Here is a 23,081-nt window from a genome sequence, read left to right on the forward strand (position 1 = left end):
TTCTGTGTTCCTGGCGAGTAGCGACTGGACATCTTCTGTCACCGCACGGCTGAGGATTTCCCCCATCCTCAGCCGTGACAGTATGACCGGAAAGGCTCCTTGCTTGGAGGTTCCCTCGAAAGAGGGGGGCAGCATGTACCGCCATCTACGGATGGGGTGCATGCGCGTTCTCCGGAGGGAGAGCATTATAGGGGTATCACCGGTTACGGCGCGGTGAGTGGCTTTCCCCGCCATTCCTTTCTCACCGTGTCCGTGTCTCCTTGTTTGTCATTCCCCTCCCCCCCTCCCATTGTTTTTTGTGCCTCACCAACCTTCCCCTTTTGTTGTTGGGAGGGGCTTTAAGGGGTGGGAGTATCCGGCCCTCAAAAGAGGGTGAAGCATGTACCGCCGTCTGCGGAAGGGGTAGATGCGCGCTCTTCGGAGGGAGAGCGTTCTGGGGGTTTCGCCTCTGACGGCGCGGTGAGTGGCGTTTCCCCGCCATCCCTTCACCGTTGCCTTGTTTGGCGTCCCCCTGATTTTATGGCACCGGTGTGCAGCATGCAGTGCCATCCTCTTGTGGCCTGCATGCGCGTTCTCCGGAGGGAGAGCGTTCCGGGGGGATCTCCGTTAACGGCACGGTTGGTGGCTTTTCCCCGCCACCTTACCTTCCGTGTCCGTGTTGGTGATCCCTCGTCCCTCTCCATGTTCCCATCTCTGGTCGTTTGCTGGCAGCACTCCGTAAATGGTCCGGCTGCGTGCTGGTTAGGAGTGTCTGCTGGCAGCGACTGGAGTAGGGACGTGTGTGGAGAGTCCCCTCATTCATCTCTCTGTGGTTCTCCCCCCTGTGTTGCTGGTGCGGGCTGCAGGCCTCGTCGGACTGGCTGAGTTGTGTGCTGAGAGAGGATGCAGCTGACAGCGACTTTTTGGGAACCGTGTCTGAGAGTGGACGTCCCCTTCTCCCATCCCCTTGTGTGAGTCCCTCACTAGTTTCCTTTTTTTTGGTGGGGGGGCTTTGAGGGGTGGGAGTGTCACGGCCATGGCTATGACCGTGACTCCTGAACCGCATGCGGGTGTCAGCGGTTTAGTTTGGTTGTCAATCACAGGTGAGGGCTGTGGTATTTGCCCCACCTGTGGTTGCCGCTGGCAACAGTATGTACGTGGCAGCTTGCTATGTTATGCATGCGGTTTCGTGTGATATGTATGTCTGTGTGCACTCTGTCTTATGTGTGGTGTGCACTTACATCTTCCCTTCACTGTGGTTGCCCGTGGCAACGTTTGGTTGTAATGTGTACATGTGGTGGCAGTGTCCCGGCCTTCGGGCTGACTCCCAGGACATGCTTGCCACGCATGTCGTTGCATGCGGCAACAGCCACAGTGTGTTTTTCAGTTGGACACTGTCTGTTTGAGTTTGTGTTTCCCTTCCCTGGTGCTGGAAGGGTTAACTCCCTTCCCAGTGTGTGTGTGACTCACTGGGTGTGTCTGACTGCTGGGTGTGGCTTCTTGGCCTATAAAGCCTCACTGTTAGCATATGTCTGTGGGTTGCTTCAGCCATGCTAAGCTGGAGCAGCCTCCTGTGTTTACCAACTGCCAGTGAGAGCCACCCTTGTGGTTCATAAATATTATGTCACATTAAGTTTATGTTCATCTTTATGTGTGATTTCTATGTGATGGTCTGTTGGGATTTTCCTATGTTGTTTAGTGCAGCTTATGGATCTGGATTCCTGTTTGCACAGGGATCCAGTCAGCAAGGCTGTGGCAGGTAGGTGGAACTCGGATAGTTCACCTGCCATATCCGTAAGTCTGTTTGTGTTCCCCTTTTCCCTGCAGCTTGGCCAGTGAGACCCCTGTTCCTCCGTGTCCAGTAGGAACAGGCCGTCTTACCTTGACTCCTAGCCCAGGGACCGGTCGGAGGGTGAGTTAGGGATCCGAGGTTCCGGAGCATGGGTCCTCCTACCTTAAAGGTCGGCCCATGCAGCTAGGAGTTAGGGTCAGGTTAGGGACGCTTTAGGAGGTGTCCTGCTCCCTAATCCTGTTGTCCTGGCCGAGCAGCCATAACATCACGTGGCATCGCACGGCTGAGGATTTTCCCCATCCTCAGCCATGACAATAACTCTCAATGTCGCTAACACTCGACTTGTTAATTTTGACAGTTTAAAAGACCTTGTGTTGGATTACTCACGCAATCCTGATCCCAAGACACAGAAAACAATAGGTATAGAGCAAAATAGCATTTTCAGAAATAGGAAGAGTTGGGACATAGAGACAAGGCAGTTACATAAAAAGCTAAAGTGCGTCTACACAAAGACAGCTGATGACGGACTTTACAACGTTACCTTTCGGCTATTAAACATGGCCGTACAGTTTCAACACCCGTTTTCTTGTATTTTAGCAGGACCCTCAAATTCCGGAAAGAGTTTTTATGTAAAACGTTTGTTAACTCCTTAAGGACACAGCCATATTTCACCTTAAGGACCAGGCCATTTTTTGCAAATCTGACCTGTGTCACTTTAAGTGGCGATAACTTTAAAAAGCTTTGACTTATCCAGGCAATTCTGAGATAGTTTTTTCGTCACATATTGTACTTCATGACACTGGTAAAATTAAGTAAAAAAAATCTTTTTTATTTATAAAAAAATACCTAATTTATCAAAAAATTTTAAAAAATTGCAGTTTCAATTTCTCTTCTTCTATAATACATAGTAATACCTACAAAAATAGTTATTACTTTACATTCCCCATATGTATTCTTCATGTTTGGATCATTTTGGGAATGACATTTTAGTTTTTGGGGACATTACAAGGCTTTGAAGTTTAGAAGCAAATCTTGAAATTTTTCTGAAATTTTCAAAAACCCAATTTTTAGGGACCAGTTCATGTCTGAAGTCACTTTGTGAGGCTTACATAATAGAAACCACCCAAAAATGACCCCATTCTAGAAACTACACCCCTCAAGGTATTCAAAACTGATTTTACAAACGTCGTTAACCTTTTAGGTGTTCCACAAGAGTTAATGGCAAATGGAGATAAAATTTCCGAATTTTGATTTTTTGCTAAATTTTCCATTTTAATCCATTTTTTCCAGTAATAAAGCAAGGGTTAACAGCCAAACAAAATGCTATATTTATTGCCTCGATCCTGTAGTTTGCAGAAACACCCCATATGTGGCTGTAAACTACTGTAAGGGCACACAGCAGGGCGTAGAGGGAAAGGTGCGCCGTGTGGTTTTTGGAAGGCATATTTTGCTGGACTGGTTTATTTACACCATGTCCCATTTGAAGCTCCTCTGATGCACCCCTAGAGTAGAAACTCCATAAAAGTGACCCCATCTAAGAATCTACACCCCTCAAGGTATTCAAACTGATTTTACAAACTTTTTTAACCCTTTAGGTGTTGCACAAGAGTTATTGGCAAATTGAGATGAAATTTGATAATTAGATTTTTGGGCAAATTTTCCATTTTAATCAATTTTTTCCAGTAAGAATATCACTGAGCAAAAAAAAAAAACTAAAATATAACTTTTAATAGTATGCAAATAAAATTGAATTGATAAACACCAACTTATATCTAAATAAACACAGGTATGATGACCTATATCAGATGTCCGTGCTGAAGATACAGTATCAGCACAGTGAAAAAATACAATAACAGCAAGAAAAACGGTAACCAGCCTCACATCTGCATCTCTGATAAACTCTATAAGTCTATACACATTAGTTAAGTTATCTGATAAAGACTCACGGTTACTTGCATACAGGTGATCTCATGATTGAGGGAGACTCAACGTAACACATCATCAGGTTGTCTGAAGGTCAGCAGCCAGGACCATGGGGTGGGGAAGATCTTAATACCCTAAGTTGTCCCTGCCGGCTAGTCCTGCCTAAAAGCAGAGCACCTTCCCCGAAAGGGGCGACCCCGCTTTTCTGGGGCTAAACCATCAGACGTCCTAAATATCCCTGCTAAAAAGATGATCTTCTTCCCGACGCGTTTCCCCAAGTGGAGCTATCCAAATGGTTCATCAGGGGACAGTGTTTTGTTGATACACAATAGCTGCAGATCAGACACATATGATTAGGGCACCAAGATAAAGAGGACCGCACCAGTGATTGAGAATGTTCCCTTTTAAATGCCGCACGTCCGACGTCACTTTCGGTCATGTGATCATACGGAATATCGCATCGAACTATAGTATAATCAGAATTCACCTCTTGAAATCATATACACTTCGATTTCCAAGAGATCAATGTTATTAGTAGTGATAGTCGCATGTTATCAAGATACATACATGTTCGGGCGGAAATCCGTCATCAAAAGGCCATAGGAGCGCATCAGGGAAGCGCCGATATACGGTGTAACGCATACTGCGTTCCAAAAACCAGAAATGACGTACATCAGGCCGGATATGCCTCTTTTGGACAGCGCGGACACCGCAGAGTGCTGCCATGGCTACATGACGCTACTCTCATGTTACGATAGTTACTCACACTATGCATCACCAAGGTTCAAAAAAGGGAATCAATCACTAGATGGCTAACTTGTGGTGCCCCATGGGGAATGTGGGAAGGGACAGTTATTAATAAACCCTGGTTCATCATACCATACATAAGTTGATCTAGGGTGTCCCTATATAGTAGTGTACATTAAATTGGCCATTTTTTTGGCTATGGTGTACAGGCAGGATTTTAGTCTGTACCCTAACTTGGTGCCCAGATACTTTTTTATATCTAATTTAAACACTGTTACTTAGATCATATAGGCTACAGAAAGCAAGAGTAAGAGATCTGTTCATTGAGACCCATTGGATTCACCGTTTAAAATCAGAGAATTTTTATTTGGTTTTTCAAAAAATCACGAAAAAGCTAAGAAAGACAGTCTGTACAGCATACATGCAACAGTTGATGACAGATAGTTACTTACATAAGTATCATAAGTAACATAAACCATGGTACAAGAAGCACATAAAATCACGTATTCTATTTACAAAGTATATCTGGTACAGAACCACATTTCCCATTCAATAATTTATCAAAAGGAAACCAACCCTCCCTACCCAACTAAAGCCCAGTACCCCCCCCCTCCCTACCCAAGCGATGGAGCGGATCCAAACTCCAAAATTGGACATCTTATTAACATGTCAAAGGCACATCCATTGGTGTACACCTCCTGTCTGTGTATCAGACCTCTGCACACCCGACCTGCGTAGTACTACACACCTTCATACAGCATATATCCAGGGTAAATTAGGATAGAGGAGATAGAGAGCCTACATAAACCAATACTGCGCCTCTTCCTACCCCGTAGTCCAACTACGAGGAAAGGCTAAAAAGGACAGGATTCACAGTTTTAAGCCGATGAATCCACTGGGCCTCCTTGCGGAGTATCCTTTTATCCCAGTCCCCGCCTTTGGGTGATTTTCGTACCACCTCAATAACTTGAAACCGTAGGGCGCTAACATCACCAGAGTGATATTCCAGGACGTGCCTGGCTACCGGTTTGTCTCTCCGATGTTTTACATCTCCGATGTTTTACATCTCCGATGTGGTCTCCCACATGTCTTCTCAGTTCCCTTTTTGTTTTACCCACATAGTTAAGTGGGCAGGGGCGGGTACATAGATAGACAACTCCCTCGGTTTTGCAGTTGGCAAAGTCTCTCATAGTATAGTTTATTCCGGTGGAAACGCTGCAGAAAACCGTAGACTTATAGATGAGTGGACAACAAATGCAGTCATTTCCACATCTAAAGGTTCCACAGACCTTCCGACTGAGCCAGCTGCCAGCCTGAGGTGGTGCTTTGTAATGGCTATGAATTAACCTATCCCTAAGTGATCTGCCCCTTCTATATGTTATCATTGGTCTTGGGGGCAAAACTCCTTTAAATCCGAGTCAGATAATAAGATACTCCAAAATCTCCTCAAGATCCCCATGATTTTCTGATTCTGGACATCATAGGTGCCAATGATTCTCATCATGTTTTTCTCAGGGGCAGACTGTTCACGTGGGGACAGTAGGGATTGTCTATCTCTATGGAGGGAGAATTGAAAAGCCTCTTTTAAAACTTCGAAGGGATAGCCCCGTTGGGTAAACCTGCTCTGCATGTCCCTAGCTTGCTCCCTAAATGATTCCATAGAGGATCATTTCCTACGTGTCCTAAGATATTGTCCCTTGGGGATTCCTTTCCTTAGACTCCTGGGATGGTAGCTGTTCCACCGTAAGAGGCTATTTGTAAAAGTAGGTTTACGATATGTGGTGGTATGTAGTTCACCATTGCCCTTAGTAATACGGATATCAAGAAAGGCGATACTTTGTGGTTCAATTTCAAATGTAAAACCAAGACCGATGGGGTTACTGTTTAAACATTGGACAAAGGTTTTAAAGAGATCCATGCTACCATCCCAGAGAATCAGGATGTCGTTGATGTAACGACCCCAAAAGACAATATGTGACGTAAATTCGCTGGTCTCCTCTGAGAACACCATCGTATCCTCTCACCAGCCCAGGAGCATTTTTTCCAGTAACAAAGCAAGGGTTAAGAGCCAAACAAAATGCTATATTTATTGCCCCGATTCTGTAGTTTGCAGAAACACCCCATATGTGGCCGTAAACTACTGTACGGGCACACAGTAGGGCGTAGAGGGAAAGGTGCGCATTATGGTTTATGGAAGGCAGATTTTGCTGGACTGGTTTATTTACACCATGTCCCATTTGAAGCCACCCTGATGCACCCCTAGAGTAGAAACTCCATAAAAGTGACCCCATCTAAGACACTACACCCCTCAAGGTATTCAAAACTGATTTTACAAACTTTGTTAATCCTTTAGGTGTTGCACAAGAGTTATTGGCAAATGGAGATGAAATTTGAGAATTTAAATTTTTGGGCAAATTTTCAATTTTAATCAATTGTTTCCAGTAACAAAGCAAGGATTAACAGCCAAACAAAATGCTATATTTATTGCCCCGACTCTGTAGTTTGCAGAAACACCCCATATGTGGTCGTAAACTACTGTACGGGCACATGGTAGGGCGTAGAAGGAAAGGTGCGCCGTGTGGTTTTTGGAAGGCAGATTTTGCTGGACTGGTTTATTTACACCATGTCCCATTTGAAGCCACCCTGATGCACCCCTAGAGTAGAAACTCCATAAAAGTGACCCCATCTAAGAAACTACACCCCTCAAGGTATTCAAAACTGATTTTACAAACTTTGTTAATCCTTTAGGTGTTGCACAAGAGTTATTGGCAAATGGAGATGAAATTTGAGAATTTAAATTTTTGGGCAAATTTTCCATTTTAATCAATTGTTTCCAGTAACAAAGCAAGGATTAACAGCCAAACAAAATGCTATATTTATTGCCCCGATTCTGTAGTTTGCAGAAACACCCCATATGTGGTCGTAAACTACTGTACGGGCACATGGTAGGGCGTAGAAGGAAAGGTGCGCCGTGTGGTTTTTGGAAGGCAGATTTTGCTGGACTGGTTTATTTACACCATGTCCCATTTGAAGCCCCCCTGATGCACCCCTAGAGTAGAAACTCCAAAAAAATGACCCCATTTTGGAAACTACGGGATAAGGTGGCAGTTTTGTTGGGACTATTTTTAGGGTACATATGATTTTTGCTTTATCTATATTACATTTTTGTGAGGCAAGGTTACCAAAAATAGAAATTCTGAAATTTCATCTCCATTTGTCAAATTGTTGAGGAACACCTAAAGGGTTAATAAAGTTTGTAAAATCAATTTTGAATACCTTGAGGGGTGTAGTTGCTAATATGGGATCGGTTTTATGGAGTTTCTACTCTAGGGGGCTTCAAATGGGACATAGTGCCCAAAAAAAAAGGCCATCAAAATCTGCCTTCCAGAAACCATACAGCGTTCCTTTCCTTCTGCGCCCTGCCGTTTGGTCATACAGCAGTTTACGACCACATATGGGGTATTTCTGTAAACTGCAGAATCAGGGTAATAATCATTAAGTTTTGTTTGGCTGTTAACCCTTGCTTTGTTACTGGAAAAAAACGGATTAAAATGGAAAATGTGCCAAAAAATTGCTGTTTTGGCACCGTTTTTATTTAATTTATTTTGACCGTGTTCATCTGAGGGGTTAGGTCATGGAGTATTTTTATAGAGCAGATTCTTACGGACGCGGCGATACCTAATATGTCAATTTTTTTTATTTATTTATGTTTTACACTATATTATCTTTTTATAAACCAAAAAAATAACATTTTAGTATCTCCATAGTCTAAGAGTCTTTTTTTTTTTTTTTTTGCCGATTATCTTAGGTAGGGGCTCATTTTTTGCAGGATGAGAGTCCGGTTTTATTGGCGCTATTTTGGGGGGCATAATATGACTTTTTGATTGCTTGCTATTACAATTTTTGTGATGTAAGGTGACAAAAAAAATACCTTTTTTTGCACCATTTATTATTTTTTTGTTTTACCGTGTTCATCTGAGGGGTTAGGTCATGGGGTATTTTTATAGAGCAGATACCTAATATGTCTACTTTTTTTATTTATTTTAGTTTTACTAAATAATATTTTTGAAAAAAAAATGTTTTAGTGTCTCAAGTCTGAGAACCATATTTTTTTTATTTGATTGTCAGTGGCTAAATTGGGATATAAATTTAGTAATCCATGGAAGTGTGGTACTCCCTGAAGCAACCGTCAATGCAGAGACCCGGATGATCGGTGTCCTTCCGTATCCCCCTCCTGTGACACACACTGCACTTTTTTGGGGTCCGTCCCTTCTTTCCAGTATGGGGGACCACACCTGGAAAGTGTTGGCCAGGGACGATCCAGGCGCCTCCAGTTCCCGAGGTACTCTGGCCTGCTCTTTCCCGGTCAGAAAAGATCAGGGCCTTGAGGACTGCCTCATAGAACTGAAGGAATGTCCCTGTGTTGCCAGCGCTCCAGGACAGCACAAAAGAGTTGTACAAGGCAACCTGTACCAAGTAGACAGCAACTTTTCTGTACCATGCCCGGGTTTTGCGCATGGCATTATATGGCTTGAGGACTTGATCAGAGAGATCAACTCCTCCCATATACCGATTGTAGTAGACGTTACAATCGGGCTTGAGGACCGTTGCCGCGGTACCTCGGACAGGGGTGATGCCGTTACTGTGAATTGTGGACAGTATAAGGACATCCCTCTTGTCCTTATATCTGACCAGCAACAGGTTTCCACTGGTAAGTACACGGGTCTCCCCATGGGTATAGGTACCTGGAGGGGGTGGGTAAGGAGGCCGCGTTGATTTTTCTGCACGGTCCCTCAAGCGGACGTGGATCTGGCGGCGAGGGACTGGAACAAGGGGATACTAGTATAAAAGTTATCCACGTACAGGTGGTAACCCTTATCTAGCAGTGGGTGCAGGTCCCACACAAGTTCCCCGCTAACACCCAGAGTGGGGGGACATTCTGGGGGTTGAATACGGAAATCTCGCCCCTCGCACACACAAAACTTGTAATTGTACCCTGAGGTAACTCTCACAAAGTTTGTACAGCTTCACGCCATACCTCGCCCGCTTTGAGGGAACATACTGCCAGAAAATGAGTCTCCCTTGAAAGCAATGAGAGACTCATCAACCGTGACGTCCCTTCCAGGTACATAGATCTGTACAAATTTGGCCCCAAAGTGATCGATGACAGGCCTGATTTTGTACAGGCGGTCATAGGCAGGATCACCTTGGGGGGGACATGCTGCATTATCTGAATAATGCAGGCATTTCGGGATGGCCTCAAACCGGGAGCGTGTCATGGCCGTACTGTAAAGTGGGGCCTGGTAGAGGACATCCCCACTCCAGTAATGCCTGCCACTAGGTTTCTTGACTAGGACCATGTGCAGCACGAGGCCCCAAAACGTCCTCATCTCGGCTGCACTGACCGGAGTCCAGCCACCGGGCCTAGCCAAAAAGGAGCCCGGCTATTGAGCAACAAACTGTTGGGCGTACAGGTTTGTTTGCTCCACCATTAGATTTACAAAGTGCTCACTGAAAAAAGAGACTAAAGTAGTCGTATTCAGTGAAGCCCACTGTGGAAATCTGGATTCCTGGTTGGTCTACAAAATCAGGAATCACGGGCTCAAAACGCTCTGGGGTATACCATGCAAGTTCACCGGCAGGGGGCTCCGGTGGACTTAATTGGTGGGCCGGAAAAATAGTATGAGCCCCAGAGCTGCTCGTACTAGAGTGGGCCACAGGGTCCCTAGCATGGCGGTCCCCTTGCTCCGCCTGGCGGCGTCTCCGGACGTGGATGACAAAAGGAAAGTGGGGTCATCCTTGTCCTCACTGGGACTCTCGGAGTCGGAGGCAAGCTGGGCGTATGCCTCCTCGGCCGAGAACATCCGGCGGGCCATAGGGGAGTGCGTGTGTGTGCGTGCGTGATAAACTTTATTTGGTGTGCGTGTGTGTGGGGGCACGGGTGTTCACGAACTTACCCTAAACCTAACAGACAAAAAAAAAAAAGACTAACTAAAAAAGGCCAAAAAATGTCAAAAAAATAAAAACATTTCTAAATCGCTGATCAACCGTCCGAAGTTCATCAGTGGTGGGGTGTGTGATGCGCTAACAGTGGCCGGACGCTAAGAGTGCCGGCCACAGTCAGCGTACGCACAAAAAAAAAAAATGCTTGCGCCCCAAAAAAAGTTGTGGGGGGATAGGGGAGGGCAAGCTGCAGCACCCCTGGGGGGGTCTAGGGTCACACAGCTGTGCTGTGGACCCCAGACACCCGATTTAGGGTGAGGCAATCAGTAAAGTTTTAGTTTTTTTCCTTCCACTAACTTTCCCTAAATATCCCTGGCTAACCTAACCTTTCCCTAAATACCTGGTGGTGCTGGGACACAGATTGGGTGCTCGCTGACGATCCTGAGCTTTTTACAGATGGGGGTGCTGGCTGGAGATCTGACGCAGCTCTCCTCGGCTCCCGGACTGAAAAGGAGGAGGAGAGGAGCGCTGATGCAATTTGAAATACATGACCAATGAGAGGCGAACCTGAGAGGTGATGTCACATCACCTCTCAGGATCGCAGGATGGTGATTGTTGGGTTGCTGCGATCGCCTACACGGGAGGGGGGGGGGGGGTCGACGCATTGTCCCCAGGTATCTGCTCAATGATTTGAGCAGGCACCGGGTTCCGTTCACCGCCCTATGTCCGGAAGAAGTTAATACAAGCGGATACGCTAATGTCGCACAAACTTGACAATGTCATTTGGTTTTATGCATGTTGGCAGAAATTGTATGACGAGCTAACCCTTTTGTTTACAAATAGCAGGTTTATCGAGGGAATACCGCAAAATTTTACAGACAATGACCTATTCCCGCCGGATAAGGTAAATTTGGCAGTTGTTGATGATCTTATGCAGGCGGCTTGCAAAAATCTTGAAATACAAAACGTACATCACAGAAATTTGAGCATCATGTATCTCGTTCAAAATGTTTTCTGTCAGGGTAAGAAAAGCAGGACCATAAATTTAAACACTAAATACATGGTCCTTTTTAAGAACCCGAGTGATAAATTACAGGTTATTACATTGGCTCGGCAAATGTACCCCGGTAAAACACATTTCTTTTTAGAAGCCTTTGAAGATGCTACACACGTGCCTTACGGCTATTTACTTGTAGATTTAAGATCTGACACGCCTGAGGAACTACAGCTAAGAACCGGTTTGTTCCCGCCAGATCTTCCGGCGGCATATGTGTGCAAAAATAAGCTCTAAAATGTGACATTTTGCATTTCGACGGTCATTCTTGGTAGCGTGGCTGCTCCTGTAAAGATGTAGAGATGTAGAACAGGATTCGCCATAAAAAAAACTACTGTCCGAAAATCAATAATTACTCAGCGCCAGTAATTATTTGATATCCGCTATTGGCGAGGTCGCTCTCAATATCCTTAAAGGAAAGATACCTCTTAGAGAGCGACAAAAAAAATATACTGAAAAGATGGTGCAAGGCTATAAAGAAATTAAGCGATAAAAGTCACACATTAAAGACAAGAAGTGCATTGTGAACCAGAGCGGTGGTTTTATAGGTTCGCTGCTTGGTTTTGCAATACCTTTAATCACTAGCTTGATAGCTAATAGAGGCAGTGGGTCATAATGGAGTAAGCAGAGAAAATGTTCCTGGTTTCCAAACACGAGTTGGACCGGCTAAAAAAAACTGCTGTAGAAACACTAGACATCCGCCAAACCGCTACGCAGCGTTTAGATGAAGAAATTAGAGAAATACTACACAGAAATTACCTTTCAGATGATGAAAAAAATTAAGAGATACACTAATGTGTTACAGAGATACTTGATGCTCAACAAACAGGTCGGTAAAGAAATGTCAACCTTAACTTTGATTACGCAACCGGCAATTGACAAATGACTCTTCTAGCAGAGACGATGTTAAAGAGATACTTGACAATGTTAATATAAGGTATAGGAAAAATGCAGCCCTTTTGTTGAACAACCTGCGACGATCAGGTAACAAACCGTACTGGAACGCTAGGGGTGAATTCATTTACAAAGATCAAGTTATACCAGGATCCAACATCATTGACTTGATTCGCACCGCAAAGCAGAGTCACAGTTTGCTTAAGGCTAAAACACCTCGCGGGTGGGACTTCTTCATGGAAACCATCGCTGAACTGAACATACCATGAACTGTGATCGGTAATACAAGAACAAGAGAACTTTACGATAATTTAAAAAGGGGGTCGCCCGGTGAACCTTTTGAAGCGGTTCGTACCCCTTTTAGTCAGCAGCTGTTCGTAACAACAACACCGGTGTTAACGCGCGGCTCTTTATTACCTAAAAAAAGAACGCCACCTTTGTTACAGATGGCTTGTTTAACGTTGTAACTTTTACTTTTGTATGTAATTGTATGTAGTGCCTAATTTTTTATTGTTTTACATAAAATGACTTTTTAAATAATAATGTAGTCCGTTTTTTTTTTTTTTTTTTTTACAATAAATACATTATCTTGATTAGTTAAAATTGCATAAACCGCGGGGGCACACCCGTGACAGCAGGTACTTAAAAACGTTGCTAAAATGACTGCAAACGCCAAAATATTAAGAAGACAGTACCACACACTAAAAGCTGTTGTTACGGCGGCGTTGAAACCTTATTCAGAGAAGTTTGAAAATTTGGAATAAGAAAAGACGCTGTAAAAAAAATCCTCCCCGTCCCTCTGCCAGATCCCGCGCCTGCGCACTAGGCTCAGCCAATCTGCAAGTCATATCAGGGTGGAGCGAATTGCGCATCAGGCCGGCGCATGCGCATTTCGCTCAACGAAGCCGCTGCCAGGAGTCCGCAAGGGCGCATCAGGCTGAGCCTAGGAGGATTGCGGAGGCATCGCTGAGCTGTAGAAGGTGGTGCTGAAGACAGGGAATGTGGCGCTGAAGACAGGGAAGGCGGCGCTGGGCACCGGATGGCGAGGGGTGTGGCCGGGCACCCTGTATTAACGGACCTCCCCTTGGGCACCTTAAGTAGGTGATTGACAGGTTATAAAAAACTGTTTTTTGGGCAAATAGAGCCACAGTGAGGTTTAATAAGGCCAGCTTAGGATTCTTCGTATTAGTCTGGACATGAGCATATGTTTAGGTTAGAGGGGTAAAATCTGATGACAGAATCCCTTTAAAATACATCATTTTTTTTATATAGAATACGGTCAAAGCGTCGTTGGTGGAGCGTTTTAATAGTACGCTGAAAACAAGAATGTTAGAGAACAAAACACATACAGATACATTGACAAGATACAAGACCTGGTGTATAGTTATATTCGCACGTACCACAGAACCATAAGGTTTTGACCTGTTTATGTAACAAAAGAGAATTCTTTAACCATTTGGAAAAATATCTTCGGCGATTACACTGCTATTAAAAAAGTTAAATCGTTATTAGAAATAGGCGACTACGTCAGAATTGTACGCTATAAGGGAGCATTCACTAAGGGCTATGAACAAACCTATACGGACGAGATATACCCTTATATGAACTAACTGATCAAAGCCATTAATAACAAACTTGATTCTATAAAAATACAGTCTGATCAATTGCGTCTAAGATACGAGGAGATTGACAGAACCGTTTATGTAAAAATCAATCTTATACAGGTTTATGCCTGGTGAAAAGTTAGGCAATATATTGGGGCTTCAGGGGTACTCGCGGGATCGCTCGAACAAGTATGTAGACGCGGAGCACATCGTTTTGTGCTACAACGAATCTGGCTTGCCTGTTTTAGAACATTTTGTTGATGTTTTAGCTGACGATGATGATTTAGCGAAAGAGAACGCTTCTTTTCCTATACACTGCGTGCAGAATTATTAGGCAAATGAGTATTTTGACCACATCATCCTCTTTATGCATGTTGTCTTACTCCAAGCTGTATAGGCTCGAAAGCCTACTACCAATTAAGCATATTAGGTGATGTGCATCTCTGTAATGAGAAGGGGTGTGGTCTAATGACATCAACACCCTATATTAGGTGTGCATAATTATTAGGCAACTTCCTTTCCTTTGGCAAAATAGGTCAAAAGAAGAACTTGACAGGCTCAGAAAAGTCAAAAATAGTGAGATATCTTGTAGAGGGATGCAGCACTCTTAAAATTGCAAAGCTTCTGAAGCGTGATCATCGAACAATCAAGCGTTTCATTCAAAATAGTCAACAGGGTCGCAAGAAGCGTGTGGAAAAACCAAGGCGCAAAATAACTGCCCAAGAACTGAGAAAAGTCAAGCGTGCAGCTGCCAAGATGCCACTTGCCACTTGCCACCAGTTTGGCCATATTTCAGAGCTGCAACATCACTGGAGTGCCCAAAAGCACAAGGTGTGCAATACTCAGAGACATGGCCAAGGTAAGAAAGGCTGAAAGACGACCACCACTGAACAAGACACACAAGCTGAAACGTCAAGACTGGGCCAAGAAATAGCTCAAGACTGATTTTTCTAAGGTTTTATGGACTGATGAAATGAGAGTGAGTCTTGATGGGCCAGATGGATGGGCCCGTGGCTGGATTGGTAAAGGGCAGAGAGCTCCAGTCCGACTCAGACGCCAGCAAGGTGGAGGTGGAGTACTGGTTTGCGCTGGTATCATCAAAAATGAGCTTGTGGGGCCTTTTCGGGTTGAGGATGGAGTCAAGCTCAACTCCCAGTCCTACTGCCAGTTTCTGGAAGACACCTTCTTCAAGCAGTGGTACAGGAAGAAGTCTGCATCCTTCAAGAAAAACATGATTTTCATGCAGGACAATGCTCCATCACACGCGTCCAAGTACTCCACAGCATGGCTGGCAAGAAAGGGTATAAAAGAAGAAAATCTAATGACATGGCCTCCTTGTTCACCTGATCTGAACCCCATTGAGAACCTGTGGTCCATCATCAAATGTGAAATTTACAAGGAGGGAAAACAGTACACCTCTCTGAACAGTGTCTGTGAGGCTGTGGTTGCTGCTGCACGCAATGTTGATGGTGAACAGATCAAAACACTGACAGAATCCATGGATGGCAGGCTTTTGAGTGTCCTTGCAAAGAAAGGTGGCTATATTGGTCACTGATTTGTTTTTGTTTTGTTTTTGAATGTCAGAAATGTATATTTGTGAATGTTGAGATGTTATATTGGTTTCACTGGTAAAAATAAATAATTGAAATGGGTATATATTTGTTTTTTGTTAAGTTGCCTAATAATTATGCACAGTAATAGTCACCTGCACACACAGATATCCCCCTAAAATAGCTAAAACTAAAAACAAACTAAAAACTACTTCCAAAAATATTCAGCTTTGATATTAATGAGTTTTTTGGGTTCATTGAGAACATGGTTGTTGTTCAATAATAAAATTAATCCTCAAAAATACAACTTGCCTAATAATTCTGCACTCCCTGTAAAGAGAAAAATTCACTCCGATATTAAAGCCGGATTTTATACAATGTTTGTTTATACCGATATCATTCAGCATCAACTTGTTGGCAATAGTTACGTACAGCTCTTAAGAACTGTGGAGCTAAGCGACAAAAATGGCGAAATAGTCACGCAAAAGTATAACAGGTTGGACTATATACAGTTGTGTTCAAAATAATAGCAGTCAGACATCACTTACCTGATCAATCACGGTTTTTGGCATAAATGATATTATTTTTTTTCATGTTTTGATTTGGAATAGAATGTGTAGTGTTCCCAATGCATTTGTGTGTATGGAAATAAAAGCTATTAGAAGGATTTTGAGCTTTAATAAATTTTTTAAACACACTGCTATTATTTTTAACACAACTGTACCTCTCTGCAAACAACACTTTGATACCATTACAATATCGATACTCACGGATCAAGCTAAACCTGTCAAATTCAAATACGGGAAAACTATTGCGCAATTACACTTTAGACCTGGCGCTGTGACAACGCATTAAAATGTTGTCCCAGAGAGTGTACGGCGACCTGGATGCATATACGCATTATTACATAGCGCAAGCCGGTCATGGTTTGGAGGACTTTGACGGGCAGAATTCATGCACAGTTCTGGGCTCGCTGGGTTATTTCGGGGTCTGTTCTGTCGAGTCGTTGCCCTATTCAAGAAAGGTGTAAAACCGCACCTAAAGACAGCTGCAAGGAATATCGCTCAAGATGTTGTCGCTACGGCATCGACCGCCGTTATGGATCGAATAAATAGACCTACGCAAGGGCAGGAGTGCTCTGGAGTCGTTCAAATTCGAAGAAAAACGCGGAAAAGAAAACACGGCCGCAACGGCGTCGTCCACCCCATTTTATGAATAAAGCAGTGCCATAATTGAAGCGCTCATTAGTATTCGCCCTATAAGACGCACTGACTTTTCCCCCCTACTCTGGAGGGAAAAATTACGTCTTATAGGCTGAAAAATATGGTATATCCATGCAAATTTTTTGTTTTTACTTTGTAATAAAGTAGCAAAAATGTCTAAAATTCACTTTCTCATTATGGGGTAATGAGTGCAGATTGATCGAGGAAAATTAGCTTTTTTTTTTCTTTTTAGCAAAAGGCTGCAACATAAAATGTAAAAAAGTGAAAGGTTCTTAAGACTTTCCGATTGCACTGTACAGTACTTTAGATACCTCTACATACAGTAGACTATTTAGACTTGTGTGTCTACTACTATATGTATGAAGAATCTGTTCACCTCTTGAGAGAACTAGGAGACAGTCTTGGGGTGGAGGTCCCACTTAGCACTTGAATAATCCAACCCTGCTGACATAGCAGCCCCTAGTTACAGGGAAAGCTCCCCATGTAGTGTACACATTTAAAGGTGATCAGGATCTTGTAACACAGGGCATCTATGATGTTGTGATGGAATCTCACACGATTTATCAAGCGATCACAGGAATTAATTTGGGATGTAGCAGTAAAGTATCCTATTATTATACTGATTGTTGAAAAAATATTTGTAATCATTTCGTTATAAATAAGATTTAGACCCTATAATTATTGTAAATCTAGGTAAACAAAGTGATAAAACTGACCTTTGGCCAACATTCTGTATAGTCTTCTTCCTGAGCAGCACTTTCATCCAGCGGTTGATCGCGATCTTGTTGGCGCCAGGTTTTGAAGGCTGCTCCCAGCAGACCATGGACAAATAGAACATCTGCTTTTATAGACTGGCTACAGATGGAATTTTTGGAAAGACAAAAAACAGATATCCTTAATATGACAGGCCTCATGAAAAAGACACAATGAGCTGTATGCAAAAAAGGGCACAGATACAGTCAGGTCCATAAATATTGGCACATCGACACAATTCTAACATTTTTGGCTCTATACACCACCATAATGGATTTGAAATGAAACGAAGAAGATGTGCTTTAACTGCAGACTATCAGCTTTAATTTGAGGGTATTAACATCCAAATCAGGTGAACGGTGTAGGAATTACAACAGTTTGCATATGTGTCCCCACTTGTTAAGGGACCAAAAGTAATGGAACAGAATAATAATCATAAATCAAACTTTCACTTTTTAATACTTGGTTGCAAATCCTTTGCAGTCAATTACAGCCTGAAGTCTGGAACGCATAGACATCACCAGATGCTGGGTTTCATCCCTGGTGATGCTCTGCCAGGCCTCTACTGCAACTGTCTTCAGTTCCTGTTTGTTCTTGGGGCATTTTCCCTTCAGTTTTGTCTTCAGCAAGTGAAATGCATGCTCAATCGGATTCAGGTCATGTGATTGACTTGGCCATTGCATAACATTCCACTTCTTTTGCAGTATGCTTTGGGTCATTGTCCATCTGCATTGTGAAGCGCCGTCCAATGAGTTCTGAAGCATTTGGCTGAATATGAGCAGATAATATTGCCAGAAACACTTCAGAATTCATCCTGTTGCTTTTGTCAGCAATCATATCATCAATAAATACAAGAGAACCAGTTCCATTGGCAGCCATACATGCCCACGCCATGACACCATGCTTCACTTCACCATACATGCCCACGCCATACTACCACCATGCTTCACTGATGAGGTTGCTTAGGATCATGAGCAGTTCCTTTCCTTTCTCCATACTCTTCTCTTCCCATCACTCTGGTACAAGTCTCATCTGTCCATAGGATGTTGTTCCAGAACTGTAAAGGCTTTTATAGATGTCGTTTTGCAAACTCTAATCTGGCCTTCCTGTTTTTGAGGCTCACCACTGGTTTACATCTTGTGGTGAACCCTCTGTATTTACTCTGGTGAAGTCTTCTCTTGATTGTTGACTTTGACACACATACACCTACCTCATGAAGAGTGTTCTTGATCATGCCAACTGTTGTGAAAGGTGTTTTCTTCACCAGGGAAATAATTCTTTGGTCATCCACCACAGTTGTTTTCCGTGGTCTTCCAGGTCTTTTGGTGTTGCTGAGCTCACCGACGAGTTCCTTCTTTTTAACAATGTTCCAAACAGTTGTTTTGGCCACGCCTAATGTTTTTGCTATCTCTTTGATGGGTTTGTTTTGTTTTTTCAGCCTAATGATGGCTTGCTTCACTGATCGTGACAGCTCTTTGGATCTCATCTTGAGAGTTGACAGCAACAGATTCCAAATGCAAATGGCACACTTGAAATGAACTCTGGACCTTTTATCTGCTCATTGTAATTGGGATAATGAGGGAATAACACACACCTGGCCATGGGACAGCGGAGAAGCCAATTGTCCCATTACTTTTGGTCCAGACTTCAGGCTGTAATTGACTGCAAAGGATTTGCAACCAAGTATTAAAAAGTGAAAGTTTGATTTATGATTATTATTCTTATTACTTTTGGTCCCTTAACAAGTGGGGGCACATATGCAAACTGTTGTAATTCCTACACCGTTCACCTGATTTGGATGTAAATACCCTCAAATTAAAGCTGATAGTCTGCAGTTAAAGCACATCTTGTTCGTTTAATTTCAAATCCAATATTTATGGACCTGACTGTATATAAAATAGCTGAGAATAAATCCATAGAAATGCTATGATTTGTATTATAATTTTACAGTATCTCTCGAGTATATACTCCTACTTTTCAGTCTTTTAACTTAACAGTCTCAAAAAGAATAAAGTTATGAGAAATTATACAGTATATGGCCTCATGCACACGACCGTTGTGTGCATCCGTGGCCGTTGTTCCGTTTTCCGTGATTTTCTGCGGACCCATTGACTTTCAATGGGTCCGTTGAAAACTCGGAAAATGCACCGTTGTTCATCAGCGGCCGTGATCCGTGTTTCCTGTCCGTCAAAAAAACCTGTCCTATTTTTTTGACGGACAACGGTTCACGGACCCATTCAAGTCAATGGGTCCGTGAAAGAACACGGATGCACACAAGATTGGTATCCGCGTCCGTGATCCGTAGGTTACTTTCATACAGACGGATCCGAAGATCCGTCTGCATAAAAGCTTTTTCAGAGCTGAGTTTTCACTTCGTGAAAACTCAGATCCGACAGTATATTCTAACACAGAGGCGTTCCCATAGTGATGGGGACGCTTCTAGTTAGAATATACTATGAACTGTGTACATGACTGCCCCCTGCTGCCTGGCAGCACCCGATTTCTTACAGGGGGCTGTGATCCGCACAATTAACCCCTCAGGTGCTGCACCTGAGGGGTTAATTGTGCATGTCATAGCCCCCTGTAAGAGATCAGGGGCTGCCAGGCAGCAGGGGGCAGACCCCCCTCCCTCCTCAGTTTTAATTTCATTGGTGGCCAGTGCGGCCCACCCGGCCCCCCTCCCTCCCTCTATTGTATTATTTTCATTGGTGGCACAGTGTGCGCCTTCCCCCGGCCCCCCTCCCTCCCTCTATTGTATTATTTTCATTGGTGGCACAGTGTGCGGCCCCCCTCCATCCCTCTATTGTATTATTTTCATTGGTGGCACAGTGTGCGGCCCCCCTCCCTCCCTCTATTGTATTATTTTCATTGGTGGCACAGTGTGCGGCCTCCCCCCCCCGATCATTGGTGGCAGCGGAGAGTTCTGATCGGAGTCCCAGTTTAATCGCTGGGGCTCCGATCGGTAACCATGGCAACCAGGACGCTACTGCAGTCCTGGTTGCCATGGTTACTTAGCAATATTAGAAGCATCATACTTACCTGCTGCGCTCTCTGTGACCGTCCGGGAGCTCCTCCTATTGGTAAGTGACAGATCATTAAGCAATGCGCCGCACAGACCTGTCACTTACCAGTAGGAGGAGCTCCCGGCCGGTCACAGACAGCGCAGCAGGTAAGTATGATGCTTCTAATATTGCTAAGTAACCATAGCAACCAGGACTGCAGTAGCAATGATATGGGGGGAAGGCCGCACACTGTGCCACCAATGAAAATAATACAAAAGAGGGAGGGAGGGGGGGCCGCACACTGTGCCACCAATGAAAATAATACAATAGAGGGAGGGGGGGCGGGGGGGCCGCACACTGTGCCACCAATGAAAATAATACAATAGAGGGAGGGAGGGGGGGGGCCGCACACTGGCCACCAACGAAAATAATACAATAGAGGGAGGGAGGGGGGGCCGAGGGGGGGGCGCACACTGGCCACCAATGAAATTAATACAATAGAGGGAGGGAGGGTGGCCGAGGGGGGTCAGCCCCTGATCTCTTACAGGGGACTATGATACGCACAATTAACCCCCCTCAGGTGCGGCACCTGAGGGGTTAATTGTGCGGATCACAGCCCCCTGTAAGAGATCGGGTGCTGCCAGGCAGCAGGGGGCATTCATGTACACAGTTCTTAGTATATTCTAACTTGAAGCGTCCCCATCACCATGGGAACGCCTCTGTGTTAGAATATACTGTCGGATCTGAGTTTAACGATCTAACTCATATCCGACAGTATATTCTAACAGAGGCGTTCCCATGGTGATGGGGACGCTTCAAGTTAAAATATACCATCGGATTGGAGAAAACTCAGATCCGATGGTATAATAGGGATTCCTGACTTTACATTGAAAGTCAATGGGGGACTGATCCGTTTGCAATTGCACCATATTGTGTCAACGTCAAACGGATCCGTCCCCATTGACTTGCATTGTAAGTCAGGACGGATCCGTTTGGGTCCGCACGGCCAGGCGGACACCAAAACGATTTTTTCTTCATGTCCGTGGATCCTCCAAAAATCAAGGAAGACCCACGGAAGAAAAAACGGACACGGATCACGGACCTACGGACCCCGTTTTTGCGGACCTTAAAAAAGAACGGTCGTGTGCATGAGGCCTATAGCTGTTGCTAGGAATATCAATGGAGATAAATGCTGCCAGAGATGCCAACTTGAAATTCAACTTTCTTCTCAGCTATTACACTTGCTGAATGTTTAGAAGTATGGACTGTGAATGTGATCTGACTCTGTAATCAGAATAGACCAGGGCAATTACAGCGATATAGCATGCCGCTCATGACTGTCACCAGACCTGTACAAAAACAAATTATTTTTACCTCCTGCACACTTGTTAAACATAGAAATTCTGTTGGAATAATGCTGTTAATGAAAAGGGCAGGGTTCATCTCAAAGTCACATTAGCCAACTGCACAGATTTCTACTACACATCACTGTACTGTACCTGCTAATAAAAAGCCAAGTGATAATTATAGTCTGCAGAATAGGAAGCATGGGTCATTAGCATGTGGAAATAATGATGTGATAATAAAGAGCCTTTCTTCATGGTATACAGTTGCAAGAAAAATATGTGAACCCTTTGGAATGATATGGATTTCTGCACAAATTGGTCATAAAATGTGATCTGATCTTCATCTAAGTCACAACAATAGACAATCACAGTCTGCTTAAACTAATAACACACAAATAATTAAATGTTACCATGTTTTTATTGAATACACCATGTAAACATTCACAGTGCAGGTGGAAAAAGTATGTGAACCCCTAGACTAATGACATAGAAACATAGAATGTGTCGGCAGATAAGAACCATTTGGCCCATCTAGTCTGCCCAATATACTGAATACTATGGATAGCCCCCGGCCCTATCTTATATGAAGGATGGCCTTATGCCTATCCCATGCATGCTTAAACCCCTTCACTGTATTTGCAGCTACCACTTCTGCAGGAAGGCTATTCCATGCATCCACTACTCTCTCAGTAAAGTAATACTTCCTTATATTACTTTTAAACCTTTGCCCCTCTAATTTAAAACTGTGTCCTCTTGTGGTAGTTTTTCTTCTTTTAAATATGCTCTCTTCCTTTACCGAGTTGATTCCCTTTATGTATTTAAAAGTTTCTATCATATCCCCTCTGTCTCTTCTTTCTTCCAAGCTATACATATTAAGGTCCTTTAACCTTTCCTGGTAAGTTTTATCCTGCAATCCATGTACTAGTTTAGTAGCTCTTCTCTGAACTCTCTCTAGAGTATCTATATCCTTCTGGAGATATGGCCTCCAGTACTGCGCACAATACTCCAAGTGAGGTCTCACCAGTGTTCTGTACAGCGGCATAAGCACTTCACTCTTTCTACTGCTTATACCTCTCCCTATACATCCAAGCATTCTGCTGGCATTTCGTGCTGCTCTATTACATTGTCTTCCCACCTTTAAGTCTTCTGAAATAATTACTCCTAAATCCCTTTCCTCAGATACTGAGGTCAGGACTGTGTCAAATATTCTATATTCTGCCCTTGGGTTTTTACGCCCCAGGTGCATTATCTTGCACTTATCCACATTAAAT

General features: G+C 43.7%; 1 protein-coding gene and 1 long non-coding RNA gene across 3 annotated transcripts in view; one reads left to right on the top strand and one right to left on the bottom strand.

Moving 5' to 3' along the window:
* Positions 1–23,081, bottom strand: part of SERAC1 (serine active site containing 1) — a 354,636-nt gene that overhangs the window by 109,177 nt on the left and 222,378 nt on the right. For both annotated transcript variants that reach the window (XM_040429358.1, XM_040429357.1), the window contains exon 12: positions 17,426–17,564. In XM_040429358.1, coding sequence (XP_040285292.1) covers positions 17,426–17,564 — 139 coding nt within the window. The remainder of the gene's footprint in view (positions 1–17,425; positions 17,565–23,081) is intronic.
* LOC120998631 lies at positions 2,311–11,211 on the top strand. Its single transcript, XR_005778447.1, has 3 exons — positions 2,311–2,411; positions 10,507–10,508; positions 11,121–11,211. It is a non-coding gene; the product is annotated as an uncharacterized LOC120998631 (long non-coding RNA).

Source organism: Bufo bufo, chromosome 4 (assembly GCF_905171765.1).
Source record: "Bufo bufo chromosome 4, aBufBuf1.1, whole genome shotgun sequence".
Taxonomy (NCBI): domain Eukaryota; kingdom Metazoa; phylum Chordata; class Amphibia; order Anura; family Bufonidae; genus Bufo; species Bufo bufo.